At 45.7% G+C, this 26,862-nt stretch overlaps 1 protein-coding gene across 1 annotated transcript in view; it reads right to left on the bottom strand.

Annotated features, from left to right (window-relative positions):
* Positions 1 to 26,588, bottom strand: part of RGS20 (regulator of G protein signaling 20) — a 53,872-nt gene extending 27,284 nt beyond the window's left edge. Inside the window, exon 1 of the mRNA XM_090039966.1 lies at positions 26,380 to 26,588. Coding sequence (XP_089896092.1) covers positions 26,380 to 26,484 — 105 coding nt within the window. The 5' untranslated portion in view covers positions 26,485 to 26,588. The remainder of the gene's footprint in view (positions 1 to 26,379) is intronic.
* Between the last annotated feature and the right edge of the window lie 274 nt (positions 26,589 to 26,862).

Genomic DNA, 26,862 nt, shown 5'->3' with positions numbered 1-26,862 from the left:
TAAGAGAGAAATTCAGCTCTGATCTATCACTGTTTTTAATTAAAGAAAGGAACAATTAATTAGATGCAACATTATGGCAGATGCTCTAAACACGCATAAATTAGAAAATTCACAGTGTTCATAGAAAATCTAACTTTAGATTTTGTTCTGAGTTTTTTCTTCACTGAAGACATACCAGTTCTCAGCTCATCCAACCATTTTTCTATCAAACCATCAAGCTCATCTATTCTTCTGATTCCTGCAACTGAGACTGTGCCTGGTGGCTTCTCACCATTAAAAGATTCAGCCTCACTCTGATTACCATGCAATTTCTTCTGCAGTTGTAGTGAAGAGAGTGGTTAACCCTGCACCTCTTGTATCATCTCTTAAGAGAAATCTAGCACAACCTTTTTGTGGTCTCTCAGACCCAGGCTTCTGGCAGACTTCCAAGTCAGGCTGGCAGACATATGCCACATTGTTGGGGCAGGTTTGGGACACAGCAGAATAAGCTGTGAAACCAGTCACTAGAACCAGTGAGTTTCCATGAGATCTGCATGGACCCCAGGGGATCTAATGGAGACCAGAACCTTATCTTAACTAAGTACATAAATTGCCACTATCCTGTAGGATCAACAAGAAGGCAACTTCTTTGAAGATGATCTGCTAACACTGCTGCCCAACTACCCCAGGATTACATTCACTATGGTACTGTTTCATTCGCATATGCAGCAGCATGGACTATGAGATGGGGGTCAGAATCCATTGGCTTTGATGTAGAATCCATTGGCTATTAACTCAAAGAGATCAGACACCAATGACAACAATGAATTTGGAAAATGCAGGAGATTTTCTGTTTAAGAGCCTACCTCCAAAGTAGGAGAAGCCCCTTTAAGGAAAATCTGTAGGGAAGGTATTGGGAGAATCTCAGATTGCCTGGCTCCAGTGGGAGGGAGAGTATACTGGCCTCCATGTAGATGGTTCTGGTCTCCATTGGATCCCGTAGGACCATGGAGATCTTCTTGTTGAACCCATTAGTTCTAGTGACTAGTTTCACAGCTTATTCTGCTGAGTCTCAAACCTGCCCCAACAGTGTGGCATCCATCTGCCAGAAGCCTGGGTCTGAGAGACCACAGAAAGGTTGCAATACTCATCTGCTCATCCATGTGAAAGCACACATCCTAGAGGACAACAAATGGCTGCATAAATGGTGTTGCTGGTAGGGCTTTGACTTCTTTGAATGTGGGTTGGTATTCCAAGACGATGGACTGTTAGAAGTCCTGATGAAGAGAGGGAAGAAGAGTATACCTAACCTAGTGAGGAGGACTTTAAACTAGGTTCACCAGGGGATAAAGACAAAATCCCAGAGGTGATTAAAGAGCTGGGGGATCTGCATAAAATCTTAGTAAGGTGAAACAATAGCAGAGAAGCCTTAGCAATGTTCTCGGAGAAGATAGGACAATAAATTAGGTACCTGAAAGGTTTATATACTAATGAGAAAACATAGGGACCAAACAGAAAGAAATGGAGGTCCTAGTACTATCACAGAATTATGATGTAATTGGGATTATGGACACATGGTGGTATAGTTTACATGATTGGAATATGGTCATGGATGGATAGAAATTGTTCAGGAAGGACAGGCAGGAGGAGAAAAAAAAAGGAGTCGCCATATATGTAAGGGCAGTGGACACACTTTCTTTGGTTCAGTACAAAATGAAAGGGAGGTTGGTTAAAAGCGTATGGGTAAAGGTCAGAGAAACACATCAATGTATAAGCAGTCCAGCAGGTTCCAGCAGTATGTTGATACAGGTAGTAGAGGCACAGTTGAGGGGAAGATCTTCCTGACCTGCTGCTCACAAATAGGGAGGAACTGGTTGAATGTGATGGTGGAAGGTAACTTGGGTGACAGTGACCACAAAATGGCAGAGTTCAAGTTCCTAAGGGGAGAAAGGAAGGAAAGCAGCAGAATATATAAACAATAGACTTCAGAAAAGCAGACATTAGCAAACTCAGGGAACTAATGGGCAGAATCCCCTGGGAGACAGGTCTGAGGGGAAAAGGAGTCCAGGAGAACTGGCTGTAATTTTAAGGAAGCCCTCTTAAGGACACAGGTGCAAGCTATCCCTTGGTGGTGGAAACATGGCAAGAGTAACAGGAGGCCAGTCTAACTGGACAGCAATCTCTTCTGTGAGTTGAAACTCAAGAAGGTATCTTACAAAAGTGGAAACTTTTATGCTTTTCCCTAGTATTATGATAAAGTATTGCACAGGCATGCAAGGAGAAAATTAGGAAGGCCAAGACATCCAGCTGGCAAGGGACATAAATGGCAATAATAGATTTTGTAAGTATGTCGAAAGTAAAAGGCCAGGGGCTTACTTGGAGACCCTGGGGCTGCCTCTCTTACCTTGATGGAACCATTATGGTGTTATGCCATGCAAGAAAAAGGAAGGGTATCCCATGGAGCTGGAGTGGGGAGGCAGAAATCACATGGCCACCAGAGGGTATCACAGCCACCCCTGGGGCATCTATATGCTACAGGTGCATAACTGTATCCAGCAATTATCATGCTCAACAAATAATCATCAATTGCTTAATGTCTAGTTGAGAAGAGGTATCAAGTAGAGTTTCCTAATGGTCTGTCCTGGGTCTAATATAGTTCAACATCTTCATTACTTTTTTAGATGATAGGGTTGAGTACTCACTTAGCAAATTTGTAGATGACATCAGTTTTGGTGGAGCTGCAGATACTTTGGAGAACAGGGCTAAGATGGTGAATGACTTGCATTGACTGGTCCACAATCAACCAGAACAAGTGAAAAGTCCTGCGCTTGGGATGAAACAACTGCATGCATGAATACAGATTGGGGAATGACTGGCTAGGCTGTAGTACTGCAGAGAAGGACCTGGGGGTTACAGGAGACAAGTGGTGCTCAATCTCTTTGCCTAGAAGGATGGATGGGTAGTGCCAGGTCTGCAGGGCAGATATGGCTGGTGGTTCTGTGCTACTGCCCAGGACAGGGGCCCATCTGGCAATGTGGAGGGGGTTAGGGAGCAGTCCAGCCATGATACAGCCATGTAGGGAAAGGGGGCTTGGCCTAGCCTCAACCCAGCCCCATGAGGGGGAGGATGGGGGAGGTAACATGACCTGGCCCTGATCCAGCCCCTTGGGAGGGAGGGGATATGGCCTAGCCCTGATCAGCCCTTCAGGAAGAAGAGGGTGTGGCCCTGCCCTAACCTGGCTGCATGGAAGCAAGGAGGCATGGCTGGGTCTCGACCAGGCTTTGTCTGGGAGGTGGGGGGGGGCACAGGCTGGGTCTGCCCCATTGCACTGGGCTTAGGGTTTGGGAACTTGGCAGGGAGGGTGTTTTTAATTACTACTGTTCCCCTGCCACCAAATTTTCTGACCCTTAGGGAGTCCTGCAGGCCAGATGTCCTAGCTCCACAGACCAGATCTGACCTATGAGCCAGAGGTTGAGCACGCTTGCGTAAGCTAAATGAGCCAAAAGTTTGTTCTTGTTGCAAAAAGAGCCAAAAGCATACTGGCTTTTATTGACAGGAGTGTCACTTCCAGTTGTCACATGATTACAATTGTGACTGTGATTGCACGGCTGCTGGTACCAGCAACTTTTTTTTGGTACCTTGTCCTCCAAGTCAGTGCCTGGGGCGATTGCCCCATTTGCCCTGCCCTAGTGCCAATACTGCTGGTGAGGCCTTACCTGGAGTACTCTGTCCAGTTTTGGGCCCCACACTTCAAGAAGATTGTGGACAGATTGGAAAAAGCCCAGCACAGAGCAATAACAATGATTTGAGGCTTGGGGAGCAAGACTTATAAGGAAAGACTGAAAGAACCAGGGCTATTTAGTCTGGTGAAGAGAAGACTGAAGGGGGGGGGTGGTGAATGAGTCTCCAAATACCTGAAGAGCATTTATTGAGGGGATAGAAACATATTTTTCTCTGTGGCTGTAGGGGACAGAAGTAGGAGCAATGGACTTAAGCTGTAGCAGAGAATGTAGGTTGGATATCAGGAGGAACTTTCTGACTATGAGGGTGGTCAAGCACTGGAACAGGCTATCTAGAGAAAATGTGGAATCTCCATCCTTGGACATTTTCAAGAGCAGGTTAGACAGATACTTGGCTTGATTGGTTTAGTCAGAGACGATTCTCCCTTGAGCAGATTGCTGGACTACATGACCTTGTAAGGTCCCTTTCAGCCCTAGTTTTCTATGATCCAGACACCCTCAGTTTTGCTCCTGTTATGTCTCTAAGTGATTTTGTTATGGGAGCAGAAATTCAGGTCAGGTCCACATGGAATGCAATGGTTCTATGACACAGAGAATGCCTAGATGCCAGAAGATCTTCTACAACATCTAGAATTACATGTGTTTCTTTGTGTTTGGATATTTTCCCATTACTTGTTGTTTCTATTATGATACAAGAGTACACATCTACCAGTTTAAACTACATCATGTTTTAACTTCAGTAACCTAGGATGGTTCAATGTAATAGGAAATTGTATGCATTATGTTGGTAAAAGATACAGTTTTATGCTTGTGTAATGTTGCAATTGGTAATTTAGGCTATCAGATGATGTTGACTGGATGTGTTAGGTGTGAAACTGTTTAAGCACCTTATCAGAGAAGATCCTGTGTGTGATCTTTTAATCAGTGGTGAGAGTAGCAGTAGATATTAATTAGGAAGAATTATTCAATTGTGATCCCACTGCTACAGTATGCAGGATCACTGGTTGGCATTTCTTAAAGGTTACTTTCACACTGGTGGGGGGAAAAAACAGTCTTGTTGAGGGGGCTCAATTCTGCTGAGGTTGAAGTTCAATAGTTTTGCCTCTACCATCAGGAGGATAGAGTACTTAATTTTCTTCCATGCTCAAGTTTTTGAGCAAGAAACATCATGAGCATTCCAATTAGATGTGACATTCTGTGCTAATTATTGGCTTTGAGTGATGTTATTGACAAGAAAACCACATACTTTGCTACTTGTATTTAGTTTCAACATGCTCCAAAATATTCTGGAGGTGAACTGTGAATGTAGAACAATAAAGAACTCATAGTGGGCATGTCTACACATGCATTTACGCAAGCTTAAATTTATTGTGCAGTAAGTTACCAAGCAGAAATAGGTTGGTGTTTACATGTGCAGGCATTAAAGCGCATTAACATTGTTTGTAGACTGACTTGGGACTAACTTTAACTTTAGTTCCAAGTCAGTCCACATGCACAATGTTACTATACAGCAAGGCATCTACACATGCATTACTGCGCAGTAAGTAATTGGGCATAAATTTGATATCTGCATGGTGCAGGTGTCAAATTTAAGCTCAAGACAGCTTAAATTGCCATATTTACTGCACAGTGTGGGCATGCGCATGTAGATGCATGCCAGTACTGCACAGAAATTTCAGTTACTGTACAGTAAATGTGCATGTGTAGATGTACCCAGTGTTGCCTTGTTCATTTAGTGCTAGCACTGTCTGACTTCAGCCTTAGTATTTCATACAAATAACATGTATATGAGTAAAAATCGCATGAAATTTCATCTCTGCCACCACAACAGTTTCAAAACCTGTCATATATAAAATTTCCCCCAGGGCAGTGTAAAAATGGCTATTTTTTGGTGTTAACATTTATAGAAAAACTAAAAATATTTCATTTATGAAAATTCAGCACCGTGATACTGACAGATCTCTGAAATGTTATAGACTCAAAAAAGGAAAGTATGCTTGAGATCAACAGAGAAGCCAAAGGAGTGCTTTATATGCCCAGGGATGTATCAAGGTGTAGAATCTAACTCTGTTGCTGTTTCTTCTGCTGTTTTTGTCCTGAAGCTCAAATGAAGTTTTCTGTTTGGTATGTGTCAGTCCATCTCTCTTCTCAAGCCTTTCATTCCCATGCTAATAAAAGACTGTTTGCTTTCTCGGGGTATTTGCATGGGAATGAAAAGCTTGAGAAGAGAGATGGACTGACACACACCAAACAGAAAACTTCACTTGAATGAAGACCTCACTGTCTTCAGGTTCTAATTTCAAGGCCATTTAATCCTTGACCTTGACCAGAAAGGAGACAAAGTATCTCCAAAACAGGATGGTATTTTGGCACCGTGTTCACCTCATCAACTGAAGAATGAATGGAGGTGTGGACCTCAATGCTCCTGGGTCAGATTACGATGCTACAGTATTTGCCCATCTTTCTATTATTCTACTTGTAAGTATGGTTATGTTCTTTTGCAATGTAACCTGATCCAGCAAATATCAGGCTCTTAAGAACATGCTTAAATTTAGGAATGCAAATAATCCCACTGATTTTTGTGGGACTACTTTTGGTCTTTATCATTAAAGATACTTATGGCTTTGTAGGATTTGGATCTAAAGGTATAGCTCTTAGTTGCACTGTAATTTATTTGTTCCTTTCCACCACCTTTAAACAGTCCTAACACCAACTCTTTGGTACCACAAGTACTAACTGTATCTTATTTAAGACAAATGGTCTAAGTGATGCCCACTGAGGAGGCAGTACAGTGTAAAGCATGTAGATTAACTGATGTCTTAAACTCTTGGTCTAAAATCAAATAAATCCAAGCAACAGGTTCAGGCAGTAAGGCATACCAGTGCTGATGCTGTTGGTTTGTCCTGCTTGAGCCGATATTCAGGAAATGAGCATGCGGCCTTTCCATAAATCTGCATCATATTCCTACCAGGGACATAAGTAATTCTAGTGGCTAGGGACAGATATTGAAAAAGCCTGAACCTGAATTGATTCAATATTTGTAGGTTACTCTTACCTGGCTAGGCTAAGTCAGCTTTGTAACTGGACAGACATCCCAGAAATGCAGGCACATGTCTGCTGTGGCTCAGGTTAGAAGCCAAGGGGGCACTAGAGCAGACCTCCCTTTCCTTCAACAGCATGGAGCTGAGAGGGGGCCATGGCCAGGCTCCTGCAGGATGCTGTGATTAGTCCAGCAGGGAATTGATAACTGTGCATCATTCAATTAAGAAAAGAACAGTGGGACATTACCAGCTACTTGTTGATTCAGCACAGACCTTAGCCATCATGTGGTCTGCTAGCTAATACACAGACACCTCCTCAGCAGGGCAGAGGGGAGTGGGGAATTCTGCTCATCAGGGAGTGGGGGGAGGGGAGCTGTAGCTAGTGAGCAGAGGGGAGGGGCCAGCCCTGCAGTGGAGAAGAGAGCCCCATCCAGCCCAGACAGCATGCTGGGGGTGTCTGGTTTATCTTAAACCAGCAAGGGGACTGGGACAGACATTGCATAAACTGGTTTGAGCCAAATCAGTGAAGTCTGATACTACATTCAACCAAGTTTATCTCAGACTGGTTTATGTGCACTGAACATCTGTTCTGTTACAAGTTTAAGCCACTTTCTGATCTCTTAAACCAGTTTATGTGTAATGTCTGTCCCTAGCCAGTAACGAATGTATACTAGCAGGCATAAATCCCCTTTTCCTTTCAGGCCCCAACTCAGAATGCCCCTCCGTCAGAGGAGGATACAGGATTTTGAAAAGGGGATGTGGTAGCAGTAACCAGCACTGCAGAGGTGGCTGTATTCCCTTGCTTCTAGCCCCCTACCCTTCACTGGGACAGCCAGAGCACACAATGGAAGAGCAGACAGGGACTTAAGTCCCCAAATCAGATAAGAAATCTATCCCTGCCCTTCCCCTCATGCTCAGTGGCACCTTCCCTCCCTTCTCTTCCCTGCTTGCCCTCTTCTACTTATACCTCTAGGCCCACAAAGGGGAGACATGTCCACTGTTGTCCTGGCCACTCCTGTCCTGTTCCATCCAGCCTGGTGAGGAACACCCAGGGGGCCAGGCTGCGAGGGGTAACCTTTTCACTGCTGCCACTGTCCCTGGTAGAGCTCTGCTCTCAGTGCAGCCACTCCCCAGAGCCCCAGCTGGAGTGGGACAACAGTTTCTCTCAAGTTTCTCCTACTCTAGGTCAGCCGGAGACAACAGCAGTCTCCCCTTTATGCATCCAGAGGCATAAGTGTGTGAGTGTGTGCGTCTGTGTGTGTGTGTGTGTGGTGGGGTGGGGGGGGTGAGGAATGGGATGGGAAGGGAGGTCCTACTGATTGTGGAGGGGAAGGAATGGGGTGCTGGGTGGGGGGAATCTTACATGCTGTGGGGTCTTTTTTAAAAAGTCTGTTGCTGTTTCTGTGGTATGGTCCAGATTCCCCAGGGGACCTAAGTGTCCAGAGCTGCCAAGCTGCACTATGAAAGGGGACTGCAACCGTGTCATCTTGTCCCCTTTTGATCTGCCCCTGACCTTTCCCCCTGCTGGCAGTTGAGAATATATAGATCCACAGATGGAGGTGTGGGAGGAGGTTTGGAGCAGAAAACCATTGCTTCCCTACTAGGTGCCTTAAAATTTTTGTTTACATCCTAGCAATATAGTTTGCAGCACTATACATGATGATAGGAAAGATCCAGAATCAAGTTATTATCTCTAGCTTCTTGAACCATGTGCTATTAAGATATTGTAAAACTATTACCCTACTGGACTAAACAGAGAGAAAGTAACTGAGTCATAAAGTCAGTTAAAGGACTTCTAAGCATAAGAAAGAAGGTACATAAGGGTAAGGGAGAACTGCTTCAAAGTGTAACCTGGGAACACCCAAGGGTGTGCCCATCCTCAACTGGAAAGGATAGATGAGGCAGGTGACAGTGCTGTGAGAGGGACACCTGCTCAAGTCCCCCTTTCCTCCATAGAGTCAGCTCCACGCCAATGCTCTTAACTATTTACAGTTTATTAAATTATAATATACATATTATCCTTATCCAATATATACAGGTAAGTATCTCAGTAGGTATCACCCAATGAATAAAGGAAAACTTCTGGTAAGTATTTCCAATAATATAATTTACCAATGCTAAAGGTATACAGATAAGTATTTACAATATGGTAAGCCAGGAACCCCTTCCTGGGACTGCTCATCCTAATGGGCAACCCACCTTGGGGATGACCTTCTCAACCCTGCACCCTACAGAAGCCTGGCACAACTGGTGAGTTCTCAGGATGCCCATGTGAGAAGGAGGGGCGAATATCCAGATGGGTGAACCAGGTAAGTTAGGGTTAACAGGTAGTTTACAGGGAACTCAGAGGAACCATTGGCAGAGTACAACTAGATAGAAAAAAGGATGGGGGGAGAGGAAGGTGTGAGCAGGCAGCGCACCAATGAGGAACCAATTATACAAAACTAAACCAATCCCATCACATATGGCACAACATATCCACAATCATGATAACAGTCTTACAAAATATAAGGCATATCTACCCCTAGATTCCAGTTAGCAAGGGGTACGTACCCTCCTACAGGTCTAGCTGGGATGGAACCTTTCACCCTGGGCTTCCCTCTGAGTGGGGGGGCCCTTATTTCAGGAACGCTTCCCCTGCAGGACCTGATTCTGCTAGCAACTCACAGTCTTCTCTGAGGAGCCACTGAGTGGGCCTCGGGGTCCTCTGCTCAGCCAGTGGCCCCCCCCAGCACTCTGCCTTATACTGAGACCTCCCCTCCTGGCCCTGTGCCCTGCTTTGGGGGGTTCTTCCAGGTCTCGGGGGGGGGGGGGGCGGGGGGAGGGAGGCAGGAGGGAATCCAGCCACTGCTGGCTGGGTTTATCCAGCCTTATGCTTGGGCCTTCCCTTTCCCGGGCCCTGCTCTAGGCTCTAGGGCTCTTTTAGTTCCTTGTCTGAGCCACACTGTGGAGCTCCAACTATCCAGCCTATGCTGGGGCTAACCAGAGCAACCTCGAGCTGCTCCTAGAGCCGGATCTCCGTGTGCCAGTCTGCATATCATGTGGGGCTCAAGCTGCTCCCAGGGCCAGTTCTCTGTGCCAGTCTGCACACTGGGTGGGGCTTAAGCAGCTTCAAGTGCTCCCAGGGCTGGCTCTCAGTGTGTTGGTCTGCACACCGCTCTATCCAGCTCCCTGCTGGGGATGAGGGCTCGAGCCGCCTTGATGCAGCTTCTAGAGCCTGAATCCCGTGTGCCAATCTGCGCACCGCTGGGGCAAAAAAGGGAACCGTGGTGGAGGTCCTCTTCGGGCTCTTCCCTCTCCAACATCCCTTGCCGCATACCCTTATGTGGCTTATGCTGCTCCTTTTATACCTTCGGGGGCTCCATCCCCTGAAGTCCAGCAGACCTGCAGCTTGCAGGTCTGAACTCGGTCCAGGAGTTCCTTGCCCCCTCCTTTCAGGAAAGGGGCGGTGTTGACTCCTCCCCACTTTTCCTGGATTGGTGGATGGGCTCCACCAATTGGAATTGAGAATTCTCAAGCTCAGGATGTGCGGGGGCTCGGGCAGGTAAGTCAACCACAAAAGCAACAACCTAGTTAGAGAATAGTCTTGAAAGGAAGGAACAATCTTAGAAAAAATAACATCCACATCCATCACCATGCACCTGGTCCTGTCAAATGACAGATTACACACAACCTGATAGGAGAATGTATTTCATAACAAAATTGCCATTGAAATTGGAAAGAATCAGTAATCAACACTTGCTAGGTTCCTTCTTGTAGAAAAATTGTATAATGTAGCTAAGAAATGAATAAGTAAGATTCATGTTTCTTTAAATATCAGTGCAAATGTGATTCCATCAGCTGAAATATTCAGCTTCTTATTCCCAGGTGTATACTCTGGAAATAGCAATCAGTAAATACAGCTTTCTCTGACCGGAGTGCACTAAGCATAATCACTTACTCGATCACCTGATGCTTTCGAAATCAAAACATGAGGTATTCATTTTCAAGGCTTGCACCTGATGCCAGTTGTTATTAATATGTGCTTTTAACTAGATCTTGTCCTAGTCAACAGCACTGTTTTCTTTTTTGCTTTTCTGAACAATGAAGTACCATATGTTCACCAAAAAAGATGTCGTCTTCAGAATGTTAGTACTGTGTGTGTTTAGAGCAGTGATTCTCAACCAGGGTGCCATGGCATCCTGGAGTACCTTGAGATCCTTAAGGCTGCCATGGGTTGTGTCACAATGTTAGCACTGTTAGGCGTGCAAAGAGGAATCACAGAATGAACTTAGTTTTCACATAAGAATCTATAGTGTTTAAAAAAACATTGACTTATTGTGGTCTTTCTGAGTTCCTTGCAACAGAAAAATTGCTCTATTATTTTTCTGTAGTCAAGGAAGAGTGAAAACAAAGACCTGGCATTTTCAAGGGATGCCCTGAATCTGGCAAGAGGTTGCCTTGAGTCTAAAAAGATTGAGAATCACTGGATTAGAGATGCATATATCCTGATTTTTCATACATAAAATAATAATATTAAGATTACATTTAATGAGGGCCAAATCTTCAGTTGGTGGAAAACAACACAGCTTCACTGAAGTTATAGAGATGTATACCAATTAAAGACTTTCCTCACTGTTGTTTTGTTTACTGCAGAGAAAAAGTCAACCTATTTTATTGGCTGCATTTACCATTAGATGTTGTTAGATTGTGGGATTATGGATTTCTTCTTGGTTTAATTCCTTTCATCTTTTATCCGTTGATCACCTTTCTATTATATTAATTTGCTTGTTTTAATTTATAAAATCCCCTTATTTGGTCCAGAAGTTTTCCATGTTATCTGTATAGAACTATTCACATAACCTCATCTCAGTCCAAAGGAAAGTGACAATTGCCAACATGCCAGTCAAGCAGGTACTTTAGGAAAACCATGCATGTTCACTGTTTATGGTCTTCCTATGAATGTTTCTTTTTTCATGTGAGCCCTCTTTAGTTTGAGTCACCTTTGAGTAAATTAAAGGGCAGATATCTGCTTTTTAGATGATTACTGTATTTTTCAAAAGGATTTAAGTACAAAGAGGTTTGTATTTTATACTTGTTTTTAACTGATAGAAGTCAAAGCCCCTGGGGTGCTCAGCTCTATGTATTCAACCCAAAGTCTTTGGGACTTCAAGAAGATCACCATCCCATAGGCTTTGGCCCAAAGTGCTCAGTCCTGTTGCCTTAATTCATAGGGAATTCCTATATCTTTAATACATCTTTCCATGCGATTAAATGCTTCAGGTTCAGACACTTAAAGAGGTCCAGATCACTTCTCACCTGATAAGGCACTAGGGAGAAAGTTCTGGAGGAGGAAATATCAATTAAGACTTCACTGTACAAATTAATTCAGTGTTTCTCTTAAGGAAGTATTTCTTCCTCCCCCACAGCACAGAATATCAGACAATCTCCCAGCCCACTTGGATTGCCCTGGCTCCTAGCAGCTGTGCACACAGTTGCTCTCATCTGATAGAAATACATCCATAACGTCTCTAACCCATGGCTGTCCCAAGACAGCCTTTTGGGCATTCACTTTCTAAAGCTGGTTTTGTGGCAAAGGTAATATAATCTCAAAGGCTGCATCTAGACGAGCCCGGACATGCCTCTTGCAGTGTCTCAAACCCCTTTGAGATGCTGCAAGAAGCACATGTGTGAATGGGAAAAGGTTCTCCCCACTGCAGGTTTGCAGCGCGAGGGCAAAATTAGACTCCTGCATATAAAAAAAAAAAAAAAAAAAAAAAAAAAAAGGGGGGGGGGGAAGTGGGGCAGGGTCCTCCACAGAGATGCTCTGGCTGCCAGAGTGTCTCTGTGGTTGGCCCCTATCTTGGTGCTGAAGCATGCTGCCTGCCCATGCAAGCCAGGCAGCATGCCAGCAGCAGGGAGCTGAACCTGGGCTCCAGTGCCGGTAAGTAAGGGGTCAGGGGAACTTGAGGAGAGGGGAGGGGACCATGAGGGGGACCCCTGCTGACCCTGCCCTCTCTCCCAGCCCCTCAGATTCCTTCCCTGCCCTCCCTGCTGCTCCCCTAGCCCAGCATCCCTGCAGTTAAACAAAAAAAACCTGGCACTCACTGCAGTTCTACTTGCCATCTGGATCACTGGGGCCCCACCCACATAGTGCAGGGCTGGATGACAGCCCCCACAGTCCCTGCTCCTGGGGTGAGTAAAGGCCTTTTTTTTTTTTTTTTTTTTAAGTGCTGAAGCCTGGGCGGCGGGGGAGGGGGTTCAGCCATCAGGAGCTGGGGGTGCAAGTGGGGGATAGGGGGGCCAGGTGGGGCAGCCATTGAGGGGGCTGGGGGAGTGAGGGGGCTGGGGCTTGGTGGGGCAGCCATTAAGGGGGCTGCAGGAGCCAGCAGGGGATGGGACCAGGCAAGGCAGCAATCAGGGAGCTGGGGTGGGGCACATGGCCCTTGCAGGAGTGGAGGAGTAGCCCTTGTGGCAGCCATTTGACCCCTGGTGGGGATGCTGTGGTCTCTGGTGGGAGGCAGCAAAAACATATAGGTATTTAGAATTCATTTTATTATGATGATAGAGACACTGGTAGACTTCCAAATTGCTTTAACACTGTAGATATATCAATAAAACATTGCCCAACTGACTGATCTCTCTCCCTCTCTCTCTCTCTCTCTCTCCCTCTCTCTCTCTCTCTCTCATATATAGTGGTCTTTTGTTTTAATTGCAGAGGCACATAGATTTCAGGGTATTTTACAGAGTGGCTTTGGGATTTTTTTTATCAGGGATTTTTCAGTTTTCCAATAGGGAATACCAGGGAGGCCAGTGGCAGGACACTGCCTGCTCAGAGCTCGCACCTTGGATGCAGCTGAAGCAGACTGACCTCCTAGCCAATTGAGGCCAGGAAGACATGTTTTGACAGTTGAAAGCAGGTCACCACACCCATAACATCTTCCGGGTGATAGCTGTCCAGATGGCTGGGCATGGGGCACACATGGCAATAGTGCCACACAAAGGCCAGTCCTGCAGCCACAGCCCATTGGCAGCTGGCCCAGAGGGGCAGATGCCTCTACTGGCTGTGCAGTCCCCTCTGGGTCTGGCAGGTACACAGCAGGTCACAGCCAAGCAGCAGCCCCCACTGTCAAGCTGCTGCAGTGGGTAGAGGGTGCAGGGAATTCTTGGGGCTGCTTCAGCAGTCCAGCTGGCACAAGGGGTAGTGTCCCCAGGTACCAATTGGCTGGGCCTCAGAAGCTCCTGAGAGAGAGTAGCCCTGAGTTACTTGCCAGTTTTTGTAATGATGGGGCCAGGACAGAGCAGCTTTTTATACTGCCAGGGACAGCATCTGTGCTGTCCCCTGGCTCTGACTCTCCCGGTTGCAGATCTGGGAGGAGCCAGGCAGTGATATTTTGCCCCAGGTGGCACAATTTGCTCCACAACAAAGTGCATGTCTGAGCATATGCGCTGAGGCAAAAAGCCCCAGCTTAAATTTGCACCACTTCTATTCGAGTTATTGCAAATGCACGTGCTTGCATGTGTGGACACACCCAAACTGTATATTTTTTCCAGGTCATCTCCATACAGCTTGATTGGGTACATTGTGGACTCAATGTCCAAGTCCCATTTGGTGACATTTTTGCCCCTTGTTTCACACAGGTCTCCAAAATAGTGGATACCTAATAGAAGGAGGGAATGAAACAGCACAAAATGGATTAAATCTTCTATAGAAATAGATAAGGTGAGAAAGTACCCCATGCACAGTCACAAAAAAGTCAGTGGGAGTTCTGCGTAACATATTTCCTAGATTTCATAGACATTTGGGCTGGAAGGGACCCCAGAGGATCATCGAGTCCAGCCTCCTGCCCAGGGGCAGGAGGTCAGCAGGGATCATAGGATCCCAGCAAGATAAACATCCAAAAGTATCTTGAAGGCATTCAAAGTGGGTGCTTGAACCACATCTGGCAGCAGTCTATTCCAAACCTTGGGGGCTCAGACAGAAAAGAAGTTCTTTCTTATGTCCAGCCTGAAATGGTCACAGAGGAATTTGTTACTATTCGATCTTGTCATCCCTTGTAGTGCTCTGGTGAACAGACATTCCCTCGGATCCGGGTGAACACCCATAATAAATGTGCAAGTTTATGTGTAAGTTCAGATGCAAAGTCTTCACACATATTCCCGTAGTCCCACAAACCCTTCCTTGCATATAATCATCTAAGAGAAAACTGCAAATAATGGAATGATGTTCTGTACTAATGAAGTAACAGACTCCTGCTGTTGTGTTGGGTTTTGGTCTCTTTACAGCGCTATTGAATACAATGGGACAGATTTAGTAGTACACTCTGACTGCTTTGTGATACTCCTAAAGCACAAAACATCTATAACTCAGCTAGTTAAACTGACTTCACAGCTGCTCTGTGTCTCTTGAACAGTGTAAAGCAGCTGGAAAACACTGGTGGATTTGGCCTGGCTTTTAAAACATATGACAAAATAACAAAATAGCACAAAAATTGTGCTGGCTGAGGCTGCATGCTCCAGGACCATGGTTATCCTGGGTGACTTCAACTATCCAGACATCTTGTGGTAGGATCACTCAGCAAAATACGAGTGGTCGCAAAGCTTCTTATCGTGCATGGAGGACCTCTACCCAACTCAAGAAGTCTATGGGCCATCGAGAGGTAAAGCGCTGCTCGACCTGGTACTGGATACTGGGGATGACCTAACTGGCGACCCAGTGATCGACGGGAAGCTGGGTGATGACGACCATGAGCTGATCACCTTCACCATCCGCCATAAAACTGGCAAGTCAGTCAGCAATACTGAAGTCCTTGACTTCAGGAAAGCTGACTTGGACAAGCTCAGGAGGCTTGTCAGTGAGGCCCTAAGGGACCATGATCCCATGGGGAGGACAGTTCATGAAGAGTGGTTGCTTCTCAAGGGAGCGATCATCAACACACAAGCTATTTCTATTCCATCCTGGAGGAAAGGCATCAAGAGGGCACAGCAGCCCCCCTGGCTCTCCAGAGATCTAGCAGAGCTCCTGAGGCTAAAAAGAAAGGCCTACAAAGGATGGAGGATGGGATTCACCTCCAAGGAGCAAACCAGGAAAGCCAAGGCTGCAACTGAACTCCAACTAGCTTCGAGCATCAAGGACAATAAAAAATCCTTTTTCAGATACGTGGGGAGCCAGAGGAAAAGCAAGGGCGACATTGGACCCCTGCTAAACCAGATGGGACATCTGACAACTGACGCCCAGGAAAAAGCTAACCTATTAAATGGGTACTTTGCGTCAGTCTTTCATCAGTCCCATGGGATGCCCATGCCCACTACAGGACAGGGAGTTCTGGCTGAGGGAGATCCCCTGCCCTCCATCAATGCTGACCTCGTGAAGGAACACCTTGAGAGGCTGGATACCTTCAAGTCAGCTGGCCCTGACAATCTACACCCCAGGGTACTCAAGGAGCTGGCAAGCATCATAACCCACCCTCTGGCATGGATCTTTGAAAACTCCTGGCACTCTGGTGTTGTTCCCGAAGATTGGAAGAAGGCCAATGTGGTGCCTATCTTCAAGAAAGGCAGGAAAGTGGATCTGGCAAACTACAGGCCCATAAGCCTGCCCTCTATCCTGGGGAAGATCTTAGAAAAGTTTATTAAGGAGGCCATCCTTAATGGACTGGCTGATGCCAACATCCTGAGGGATAGCCAGCATGGGTTTGTTGTGGGTATGTCTTGCTTGACCAATCTCATTCCCTTCTACGACCAGGTGACCTATCACCTGGACAACGGAGAAGAGATTGATGTCATATACCTTGACTTCAAAAAAGCCCTAGATCTGGTATCCCATGATCACTTCTTGGTGAAACTGGCCAGTTGTGGCCTTGGGTCCACCATGATCCGCTGGCTGGGAAATTGGCTCCGTGGTTGGACCCGGAGTGTGGTAACTGACAGAAGTCAATCATCATGGTGCCCTTGACCAGTGGGGTCCCCCAAGGCTCTGTCATTGGACCCATATTGTTCAACATCTTCATTAATGATATGGACATTGGAGTCAGAAGCCGACTGGCCAAGTTCACTGATGACACCAAACTTTGGGGAAAGCATCCACACCAGAAGACAGGAGGGTGATCCAGGCTGACCTGGACAGGCTCAGCAAATGGGCAGATGAGAACCTGATGGTGTTTAACACCGAAAAATGCAAGGTTCTCCACCTTGGGAGGAAAAACCTGTAGCATCCTTATAGGCTTAGCAGTGCTACACTGGCTAGCACTGCAGAAGAAAGACTTGTGGGTCATGATTGACCACAAGGTGAACATGAGCCTTCAATGCGATGCTGCGGCTAATAAAGTGACCAAAACACCGGCTTGCATCCATAGATGTTTCTCGAGCAAAACCCAGAATGTCATTCTCCCCTTGTACTCAGCCTCGGTGAGGCTGCAGTTGGAGTACTGCATCCAGTTTTGGGCCCCACAATTCAAAAAGGATGTGGAGAAGCTTGAGACAGTCCAGAGAAAAGCCACGTGCATGATCAGAGGTCAGGAAAACAGACCTTGTGATGACAGACTGAGAGCTCTTTAGCCTGGAAAAGCGCAGGCTCAGGGGTGATCTGGTGGCCACCTATAAGTTTATCAGGGGTGATCACCAGTACCTGGGGGAACGTTTGTTCACCAGAGTGCCCCAAGGGATGATGAGGTCAAATGGTTATAAACTCCTGTAAGGCTGTTTTAGGCTGGACACAAGGAAGAATTTCTTTCCTGTTCGAGCCCCCAAGGTCTGGAATAGCCTGCCATTGGAGGTGGTTCAAGCACCTACACTGAACACCTCCAAGAGTAAATTGGATGCTTATCTTGCTGGGATCCTATAAGATGACTTCCTGCCCTTTGGGTGGGGGGCTGGACTCGATGGTCTTCCGAAGTCCCTTCCAGCCCTAATGTCTATGAAATCTATGAAAATGCTATTAATCTTAGGATAGAAGAATGCTTGCTAAAATGATGAAATATTCCTTGAAAAGGGATGAAGGCAATAAGTTAGGGTGAAGTTCATTTCACATTACACTTCGACCATCCTAAGGGCACTTAAAACATGAGTATCCACATGTTAAAACTCATTAACTTGTGCTAAATGCCCTCCAAGCATCTTAAAGTTATGCCACTTCAGGTGAGAGTTCACTCTGGGTTGTGCAACCTAGCTTGTGTTGGGTAACTTCAATCTGCTCCATGTGTTGGGACAAGGCTAAGTGAAGCTTATGCTCTGCAGTTTGCTTAATTGGGTCAGCTGGACCTAATTAACTAACCAGGGTCATCTTATCCCTAGCTGGCAAGGGCAAAACTAAGCAGGGCTTCTGCCATGCAGCCAGGTTACTGAGTCTAATGAACTAAACAGCACCAGCTAAGCCCTATCCCCTTCCCTTTGACTGGTTTCAGGTCTGCTCCTAAGGAACCCCTCCAGCACCGGAGCTTTCCTGCACAACTTACTGGTCTTCCTTGGGTGCAGCAATTGGCCAGCACTTGCATGGGGGGCACCAGTGCTCCCATCTGCCCCCCACGCATTGCCTAAGTGGCAAGTGCAGCCAATCAGTGGGTGTACCGGAACTCTCAGGGGATGCACGCGCACCCCCATGCACTCCCTATGCATTGCCACTATGGTCTCCAGTCCTAGTGTGGCTCCTGTCCCAGTATCTCCCCTGATTCTCTGATTCCTGGTTAATCCTCTGGCTCAGGGTTTGGAGTACAGTTTGATTTTAGCTTACCTTCTGACCTTGGATGTCTGATTAGTTCTTTAGTTCAGTTTTAGACTCTGGGCTTTGGTCCCCACCCCTTGGTTTAGAACATGTGTTGCCCTTGATTGCTCCCAATCTGCAGTTCATTCCTGCAACCCTGCCACCAGCCCTCACTTCCAGGTCTATCCACTAAGCCTGACACCCTTGTGAATAATGAGCAATTTGCAGTCCTTCAGAATCCCAGGATGCACTGCTCCCAGTACTCCATTTCTTCTGATATTTCAGTATTCCCCTCCACCCCCCAAATGCACACACACTTGATTCAAGGCAGGAACAGAGTGTGGTTGTCCCAGCTCCTAGCCATAACCCTACTTGCAAGCCCTCTAGTAGCAAGTCAGAGCTGTGCAGGCAAGAAACAGTATTAATCCTTAACCACGACTGTTTGCAGTACTAACTCATAAGTCCAACTTTAACACTGCTTAATGTTCTACAGATTTAGTACAGCCTAGGGATAATGTGTAATTTCACCCTTAGAAGAACTAAATGCAACCTGAAAAATCTATATTTAGGCAAGTTTACTGTCCTAATCAGCAAAAGTGTTAAGCACCAATCACAAAAGCTTCACTGCTGGATAAAAAAAAGAATCAGGCATAGCAAAGGTGTTTTATGGGGAAGTGATTACAATTTACAACACATTTGTTCTTAGTTAAACGCAAGTTAGCAGTTGCATAATCAAATAGCTAAAACGTAACAAAATTGCTATTTATTGAAAACAAAGGGAATGCTATGGTATTTTTTTCTATATAGAGTCCTATGCTACATTTACCACTAGAGTATGTGAGTGTTTTCCAGTAGTCCATTATATGACATGACTAATATCTATCATATGTTTTTTTTCTCTAAAGTTTTCCCCAAAGGCACTAGTACAGTGGAGTTTTTGTTTTGGTAATTTTATGTTACCATTTCCCCTGCTCTGAGACAAGAAGCTGATGGCTCTGTGATGGTTCTGTTTCTGGGAGCGCACATCCCACAGTAAAAACCAACAGTATGGCCCTAAATCTGTATGTAGGCAAGTTTACTGTCTTAATCAGAAAAAGTGTTAAGCACTGATCACAAAAGCTTCACTGCTGGATGTTCAGCACTTTTGAAACTTGTATTAGTTAGTGCTTGGACCAAAGTCCACTGAGGTTGGTGGAAAGAGTTTCATTGCTTTGAATTGGCTTGGGATATATCCTGACTTATGCATCTAAATAAAGATCTTAGAAACACTTTTTGAAACTCTTGTCCACATTGTACTTATTTTGTAGCAAGTGGAAGATTTCAATCTTCAGACTTATTTAGTCTGGCACATTCCCAAATACCGATTAAAAAAAAATGAAACCAACAATGCCTATTTTAATTATATAAAAACTGTTCCTAAAAAGCAATGAACAAGAAAAATCATTGTATACATTCTGCTTTATATCAAGATAGATAACTTATGTAACATATATAAAATACGCACATAACTGTAAACAACTGTTGGCTGTTCAGTGTTGCTTAAAACAGCAAAGGGTTTTGGATAAACCTTTGAAATAACAGAAAGTTAAAATGTATGCTCTGACTCTTATGCTGGGATGCTGAATCGATAGGAAGGTCTCACCAGTCCTCCCAAGGATGCTTGTATGACATTCAGATTATGTGACATTTTCTGTGTTTAATCTTATGGATATAAATGAGTTCAAAGATCAGGGATGAAAGTTATTTCCTTGGTTAAAAGCAGCTTAAGTGATGTTTGGTTTAGAGTTATTACATTTATAGTATTTACTAATCTCGACTGCAGAAACATGGGCTCCTAACAGTAGGAACTACCACACAGGAGGAGGAATATATAAAGTCTAAACAGCAAAGGAATCAAGCTTGCCCTGAAAAAAATAGTTACAGAATCTTTTATATTATCCAAGATTTTCCTTGTTTTATATTGCAGCAACCTAAAGTTTTGTCAGCTACACAGAGTGCAAGGGTGCTATGCAGTTTCTGAATCATAAAAACAATGTTCCTCTTCACCCTGCCATAATTAAGCAGTTCCCCAAATTGTTACTTGCTCTGGGGTCTAATTGGCTCCAAGTATTTGTATTCTGTATAGTTTGTGTGAAATAATCCATGCAGAAGTTATGCCAATCACAGGACAAAGATTTGCATAAAAACAATACAGTTGTCATAATCCTACTGGGACTGATTCAAAAGTTCAATAAGACAATTAAAAATTCCTGTTGATTTCAGTGAATTATGGGCCAGGTCTGCTATGCATATTTTGTAAATCACTTGATTGCTATTCATTGTTTTTAATTCATAATCCATACTGTTATAATAAAGTAATTCTGTGATTCTTTAGTATTGTCATAAGCTGGTTGTTGGACTTAGGTTGACGGTGAATCTCAAAAGCCTTATTTGATATACTTTTGAAGTAGAAATTTTACAGTGGGAATACATTGAATTCAGTGGTGGGTTACTGTTGATAATGTGAACAGGAATGGACCTTTAGCAAACTTGATAAATAACTCTACTTCTTTCCTGTTGGTTAACATGAATTAAGAAGGATGACATTTTAATGGAAACCAAATATAATGTACATTAATGAACACACACATGCCATGAGAAATACTGGTCAGGTTAGCAGGATGGTGAAAAGATAGGCAAATAAGAAGATAGGATTGGATAGGGTCTCCTGGACCACTGAATCCAGTCCTATGCATTTGCAGGTAACCATTTACTCAAGAATGTCCCTAAAACACCACTTTAAGTACTTAAATACAACTATGAAACACAAAACCTAAAATACGAAGCACACCCTACAACATACTACAAGTAAAAGCAAGAGGGATGAAGATGCAGTCACTACCCTGCTACTGCAATGCCAGATGGGATCTGGGTTTTCCATTTCCCATGGAAAAATGGAGAAAACCACAGATTTTCCGGTTCTATCAGAGAAAATGCAGATTTCCCCTTTTAGCAGAGAAACCTGTAGCTCTCCCCCTTTTGCAAACAGCTATACAGGCCAGCAGAGTTTCAGCCTGCAAGAGCTGATTGCAGGGAAAACCCCAACCCTGCCCAGAGGGACAGGGGGAAAGGTGGGGCCTGAGGCTTTTAGTCAGTCCCAAGTCTTGGGCCAGGATCACTTTCCTTCTGGAGCCTGTGAAGTGGTAAGTGGGGCTTGCAGGGGGCTGGGGGGCTGACTGGCAGGGCTGGGGGGAAGTTGGTTGGGGGCTGATGGAATGGGGAGGTTTTGCAGCCAGTTGGAAGCTGGGGGGGGTTTGCAGTGGGCTGGGAGCTGGGAGGTTTTGTAGCAGCCCCTGGGAGCTGGGGGTTTGCTGAAAGGTTTGAAGCAGCTGGCAGCTGGGGTAAAGAGGGGGAGTTTGCAGCCAGCTAGGAGGTTTGCACCCAGCTGGGAGCAGGGGTTTTGCAGCCTGCCCACTCACAGTGGGAGTGCCAGGCTTGCTGCACATGAAATCCAAGCAGTGTTATCAGGGGCTCCTTCATATGTGGCTTCCCTTAAGGGCCAATAGTCAACTCACAGTCCACATGCAGCTGGCCCGGCAGCCACTTCACATCTTTCCCCAACACCTCCCCACTCCCTCAGCCCCCAGCCAGCTCCCCATGGCAGTGTGTGCAGCGTGTACACACACACACACACACGTGCACACATGCATGTATAGATGCATGCACATACGTATACCCGTAGATGTGCACAGGGGTATGCATACACATGTCTATATGCACATACACAGATGCACACAGGAAACAGGGGCACCAGGAGGGATGGGGACACTGGAAGGGGGAGTGAGGGGCACCAGCAGGGCCAGGGGAACTGTAGGGGGGAGCTTTCATTTTAATCACGGAGTTTGGGTTTTTTATCAGAGAATTTGTGATTTTTTTTTTTTTAATTGGAGAAAGCCAGGATCCCTGCAGTAATGGATCTTAGGAAGAGGAACATACTCCACACTACAGAAGAAGGCAATTCCCTCCCCTCTGTCTTCCCTCCCTTTCTCCCCGTGACAGTTCTTGCCCTCTGGGAAATATCCTTTCCTGATCCTGAACTGGCCAAGACTTTCTAAGTTTTGTAACTACCAACAAGAGCATCAGTGCACTCCAGTCAAAAACCCTTGGTTGTTTTCTCTTTGTACTGGTGTAGATATGGTGCATTGTAATGGTTATGGGGTGACTTAAAAATCGTAGCAAGGAAGAAAGCAAGACCAGCTTTTAGTATAGGTGATATTGCAGTCATCTTAACTGCAGCATCCTATGTGGGGACTAAAACAGAGGATCCAGGGAGGATCAGTACATGTGACTGCAAGAGAAAATAACTTTCCCCTTATAAGACCTGATGGAAATCCAGAAATATTATATAAAAAGATGGACAGAAACCAGGTTGGTCGCTTTCATCTGTGGCTAGTTTTTTTAGATGCATAGCTTGATGAAGAGCTTTGTTCATCTACACAGATTAAAGTGTTCCTTCACATTTCAAAGAGAACACTTAAAGTGTAATACACCCACACAGTAACAGGGAATCATACACATCTTATTTCAGTTACAGTTTAAGGTCTAATCTTGCAAAGCTCTTGGGTGCTTTGAACTGCTTTTACATCCATGTTCAGCACTGTACAGGAGGTACACCTTGCATGATCAACCTGCTATGCTCAGAAAAAGCCACTTCTGGATACAACCTGACATTCTAATAAACATGTTATTCCATGTCCACCATTCTTCTACATCCTCTGGGTTTCTTTATTGGGATGTATGCTCAACATGTACTATGCCAGTGCTGTGTAAAACTTCAGTAAAACAAATGTCATTGTAACACACCAACCACAAAGTACACACACATTCAACTATGGTGAACAGAAAATGCTTTGCTTTTACAGAGAGAATCTTATAGGCATTCCTCAGACTGAAAATATGTGGATATACTTGCAGACAAAGTATAAGATGAATAACTAGATCTGATTTTTGGTTACAGTAAGCCTATGTCATAGTGTTCTTGTCATGTGAAGGGGGCTGAAACTGAGTATGGGCATCGACAGACCAAACATTTACACTGGTGTAATTGGCATTGTGCTGGTGTAAAAATGAAGTGGAAAACACAACTCCACTTCATTTTGGGGATACAAAAATGGATTGGTATGGGATACAAATCAACAAAACAGTATACCTTTGCACAATCCTTTGGAGACCCCTGAAAAAGTAGGGGTAAAACTCTTATTGGTGTAATTTAAGCAGGTTTGGGTTTCATTTGTTTATGTTTATCTTAGAGTATTATTTGCCCTCCCATTACTAGTGCAAGGTAAAATAATAGCTACTTACTGTTGTGAACGATTGTAGGAACACTGCATATACATCTATTCCTGATTTTTGGATAGTTTACCCTGGTGTACATAACAATTTAGGGGTATGTGTTTATCAGTCCATAACCTCTAAATGCAACTTATTTTAATATGATGGACCATTTACAATACCAGAGCAGTTTAAACTGGCTTTATGCTAGATCAGAATCAAGCCAGTACTGTCTCTGCATCACAGGGCAGATTTTAGAAAGCCTGAGTTGCCATCGCTCTATTGACTTGTCTTGCATAGCAACTGCAGTTGGCTTCAAAGGAACTACAGTGGCTTATAGAAGTTGGGGATCTACCCATGACATCTAGAATGCTAAGAAACGGATCATTCACAATGCTGAGAATTGTACAATTTGCTGGCCTTACATCTGCTGTCTTTAATATCAAACGAAAGCAATCGTCTCACATATTTTAATACAGTGACTAAAAAAGTTCATTCAGCTTGATATTTTACAAGCTGTTTTACTATTATACAAACAAGGGAACTACTGCACATCGCAGATTACTGTGCCGACTCCCATCATCCTATATTCTACCAAATACTCAGTCACATCATGCTTAATTATGAATGGTCTCCAAAAAACCCATTCTACTGTACTATGAAGTGACTCACATCACACAGAAGCTCTGACAGCTCACACTGTGTATTGGAGTCACGTGGTGCTGTATTAGTCAATGACTCATATCATATTGTACTAGGTGCTGAGATCTGACTCATATCAAACTGTGTTAGGAACTGACTGACATTGTACTGGTCCGAAAGCTGGTCTGCATCAGGGTGACTCATCTTGTAGTGCATTAAATACTGATTCACACACCATTTCCTATTGATTTTGATTGTTGTGATCCACTTCAGGGTGTACGATGCTGAAATCTGACTACTCCTAACACTTCTGCATAAATCTCTGTAGCTGTATTGGACACGGACAGCCTCATTCTAAACCTAATTGTACCCCTATAGCCCAGGACTGAAGTCAGTGAAATTGCTAAGGAAAACCTGATGTTAGATCAGGCTCATGGTTACTGTTTGAGTAAAATAAGATAACTTGAATAACAATAGCTTTGGGGCTTCTGTACACAAACCAGATGATAATTCTGCACGAAGAGTTCAAAACCAAGCCTCTAAACAGAAATGCAGAGACTACCTGTCTTCAAGTAGAGTGTTTTGAGTGACACAAGTTTATTCCTGAGTGTTGCCATATTTCAATTCCCAGATGCACTGCCTCCAGAGAATAACAGTTCTACAATGCTGAGATGGAGTTGTTTTCAGTAGCTGCCAGTGCCTCAACTCTTGGCAGCCCAACTTGAGACATTGTAAAAACGTGTGATGTTGTGAGATGCTGAGCATTCAGCTCTTTATATTGCATTCCTCTAAGGTGTCTCAAGTTGGGCAGTCAAACCAAATGGTGGCCTAAAACGTGAGTCACCCTTGAAAACTTAGGCCGTTCTCTCAGGGGCTTCAGAAAGGGAGGGCTGTAATGACATTTTCTGAAGTGAAACCAAGACTTACAGAAGGCAATACTTCATTAAACAGCTATTATAAATGGAGAGGGGTGGCATGACTGTCGATATGAATGTGGACAGACAGACACAAACATCAGGGGTGAATAGAAAAACTTATCTCTTCATACTTCATAGTATGTAGTACATATGGGGAGGAGGTATAATTATAATTTTCATCCTTATATTAAGGAGACTTTCATGTACTTTTCAGTTTGTTCCAAATTCAGAGTGAAGCTCCGGCCTCATGCCAAGTAAGTTAAACTGGATTTCTACATCATGTTTCTTGGTGCTGTATACCACATAGTAGTTTCCCCCTACCACCACATAGTAATAAGGCACTATATATTGGCACTTGAAGGTATTTTGCCCTGCTGATCCCAAACTGCAGTGCTACCCTATGGTGCCTATGAGCAGAAAAACACAAGTGACACACAACTATTAGACAGGTCTTTGCATTACACCAATAGCATTCCAGTATATAGATATACATTTCCATGATTTTGCATTTTCCAGTGACAAAACCTGGAATACATGGGGTGAGGGCATGGAAGGCTTCACCTCCCATATGCAATGCCAGTCGCTCCTACTGGGATGGGCCAAGATGAGATTATTTGAACTTTCTGCCCTCGAGGTCTAGTTTTCAAGACCCTATTTAGTGCAGCAGGCGCCAGGGTGGACCTCAGGCCAAGGTCTCCGTCTTGTTCACAGACCCCAGCGAGGGTCGAGACCCAGCTCCAGGCTGGGAGGGAAAGGCTTCGCAAGCCTCCTCGGAAAGGTGCCTCCCGTTTCCAGTTCTCAGGAGGGGGAGGCCGGGCTGCGGTGCCCTGCCGCCCGCCCGTCCGTGCGAAGGGCCAGAGGAGCGGGCAAAGCCGGGCACGACTGGGCATGAGACGAGTGGGCTCCCTGCTGCCAGCGGCGCCCGCCGGCGCGCCCTGGGGTGCGGGACGGAGCCGGAGGCGGCGGGCGCTGCTGCTCGCGGCGAAGCCGGGCAAGGCACCGGCCCGCGGCCCGGGCACCCGCGGAGCCGGCGGAGCAAGCGGGGCCCCCCGTGCGGAGCGGCGCGTACTCACGGTGTCCCGGCGGGGGCCGGCGGGCAGGCGGGGATCTTTGCCGGGCTCGCATCCGTTTGCAGCGGGCTCCTCGGCCGGGGACGGCGGCTCGCCAGCCATGCGCATGCGTCCCGGGCTCGCACGGGGGGCTGCGGGGCCGGGGGAGCCCGCTCTGCCTCCCTGCCTTGCCAGGCACCCGAGTGCGGGACGCGCCGGCGCCTCCCCTTCCTCCTCCCCGCCCTCCCCCCGGGCCACCCGCAGGCTGCAGCTCGCTTGCCCCTTGCCACGCGCCCTCGGGCTTCCCCCCCTCCCCCTCCCCAGCGGCTGCAGTCACATCTGGAACAACATCTGCCGCATCCAGCTCGTCACCGGAGAGGAGCGGGGTCGAGGAGCGGGGTCAAGAAGCGCGCGTGCGGGGCTGGCTGGGCTGGCGAGGCGGAGACGGGGTGGGGGGCAGAGGGGCGGCGGGAGCTCGAGCAGTTGTCAAGCCCCCGGTGCGGGGCG

This window comes from Crocodylus siamensis, chromosome 3, assembly GCF_052110815.1.
Source record: "Crocodylus siamensis isolate JL-2025a chromosome 3, ASM5211081v1, whole genome shotgun sequence".
NCBI classification, from domain to species: domain Eukaryota; kingdom Metazoa; phylum Chordata; order Crocodylia; family Crocodylidae; genus Crocodylus; species Crocodylus siamensis.
The sequence above is the reverse complement of the archived record's forward strand: the minus strand, read 5'-3'. Positions and strand labels throughout refer to the sequence as shown.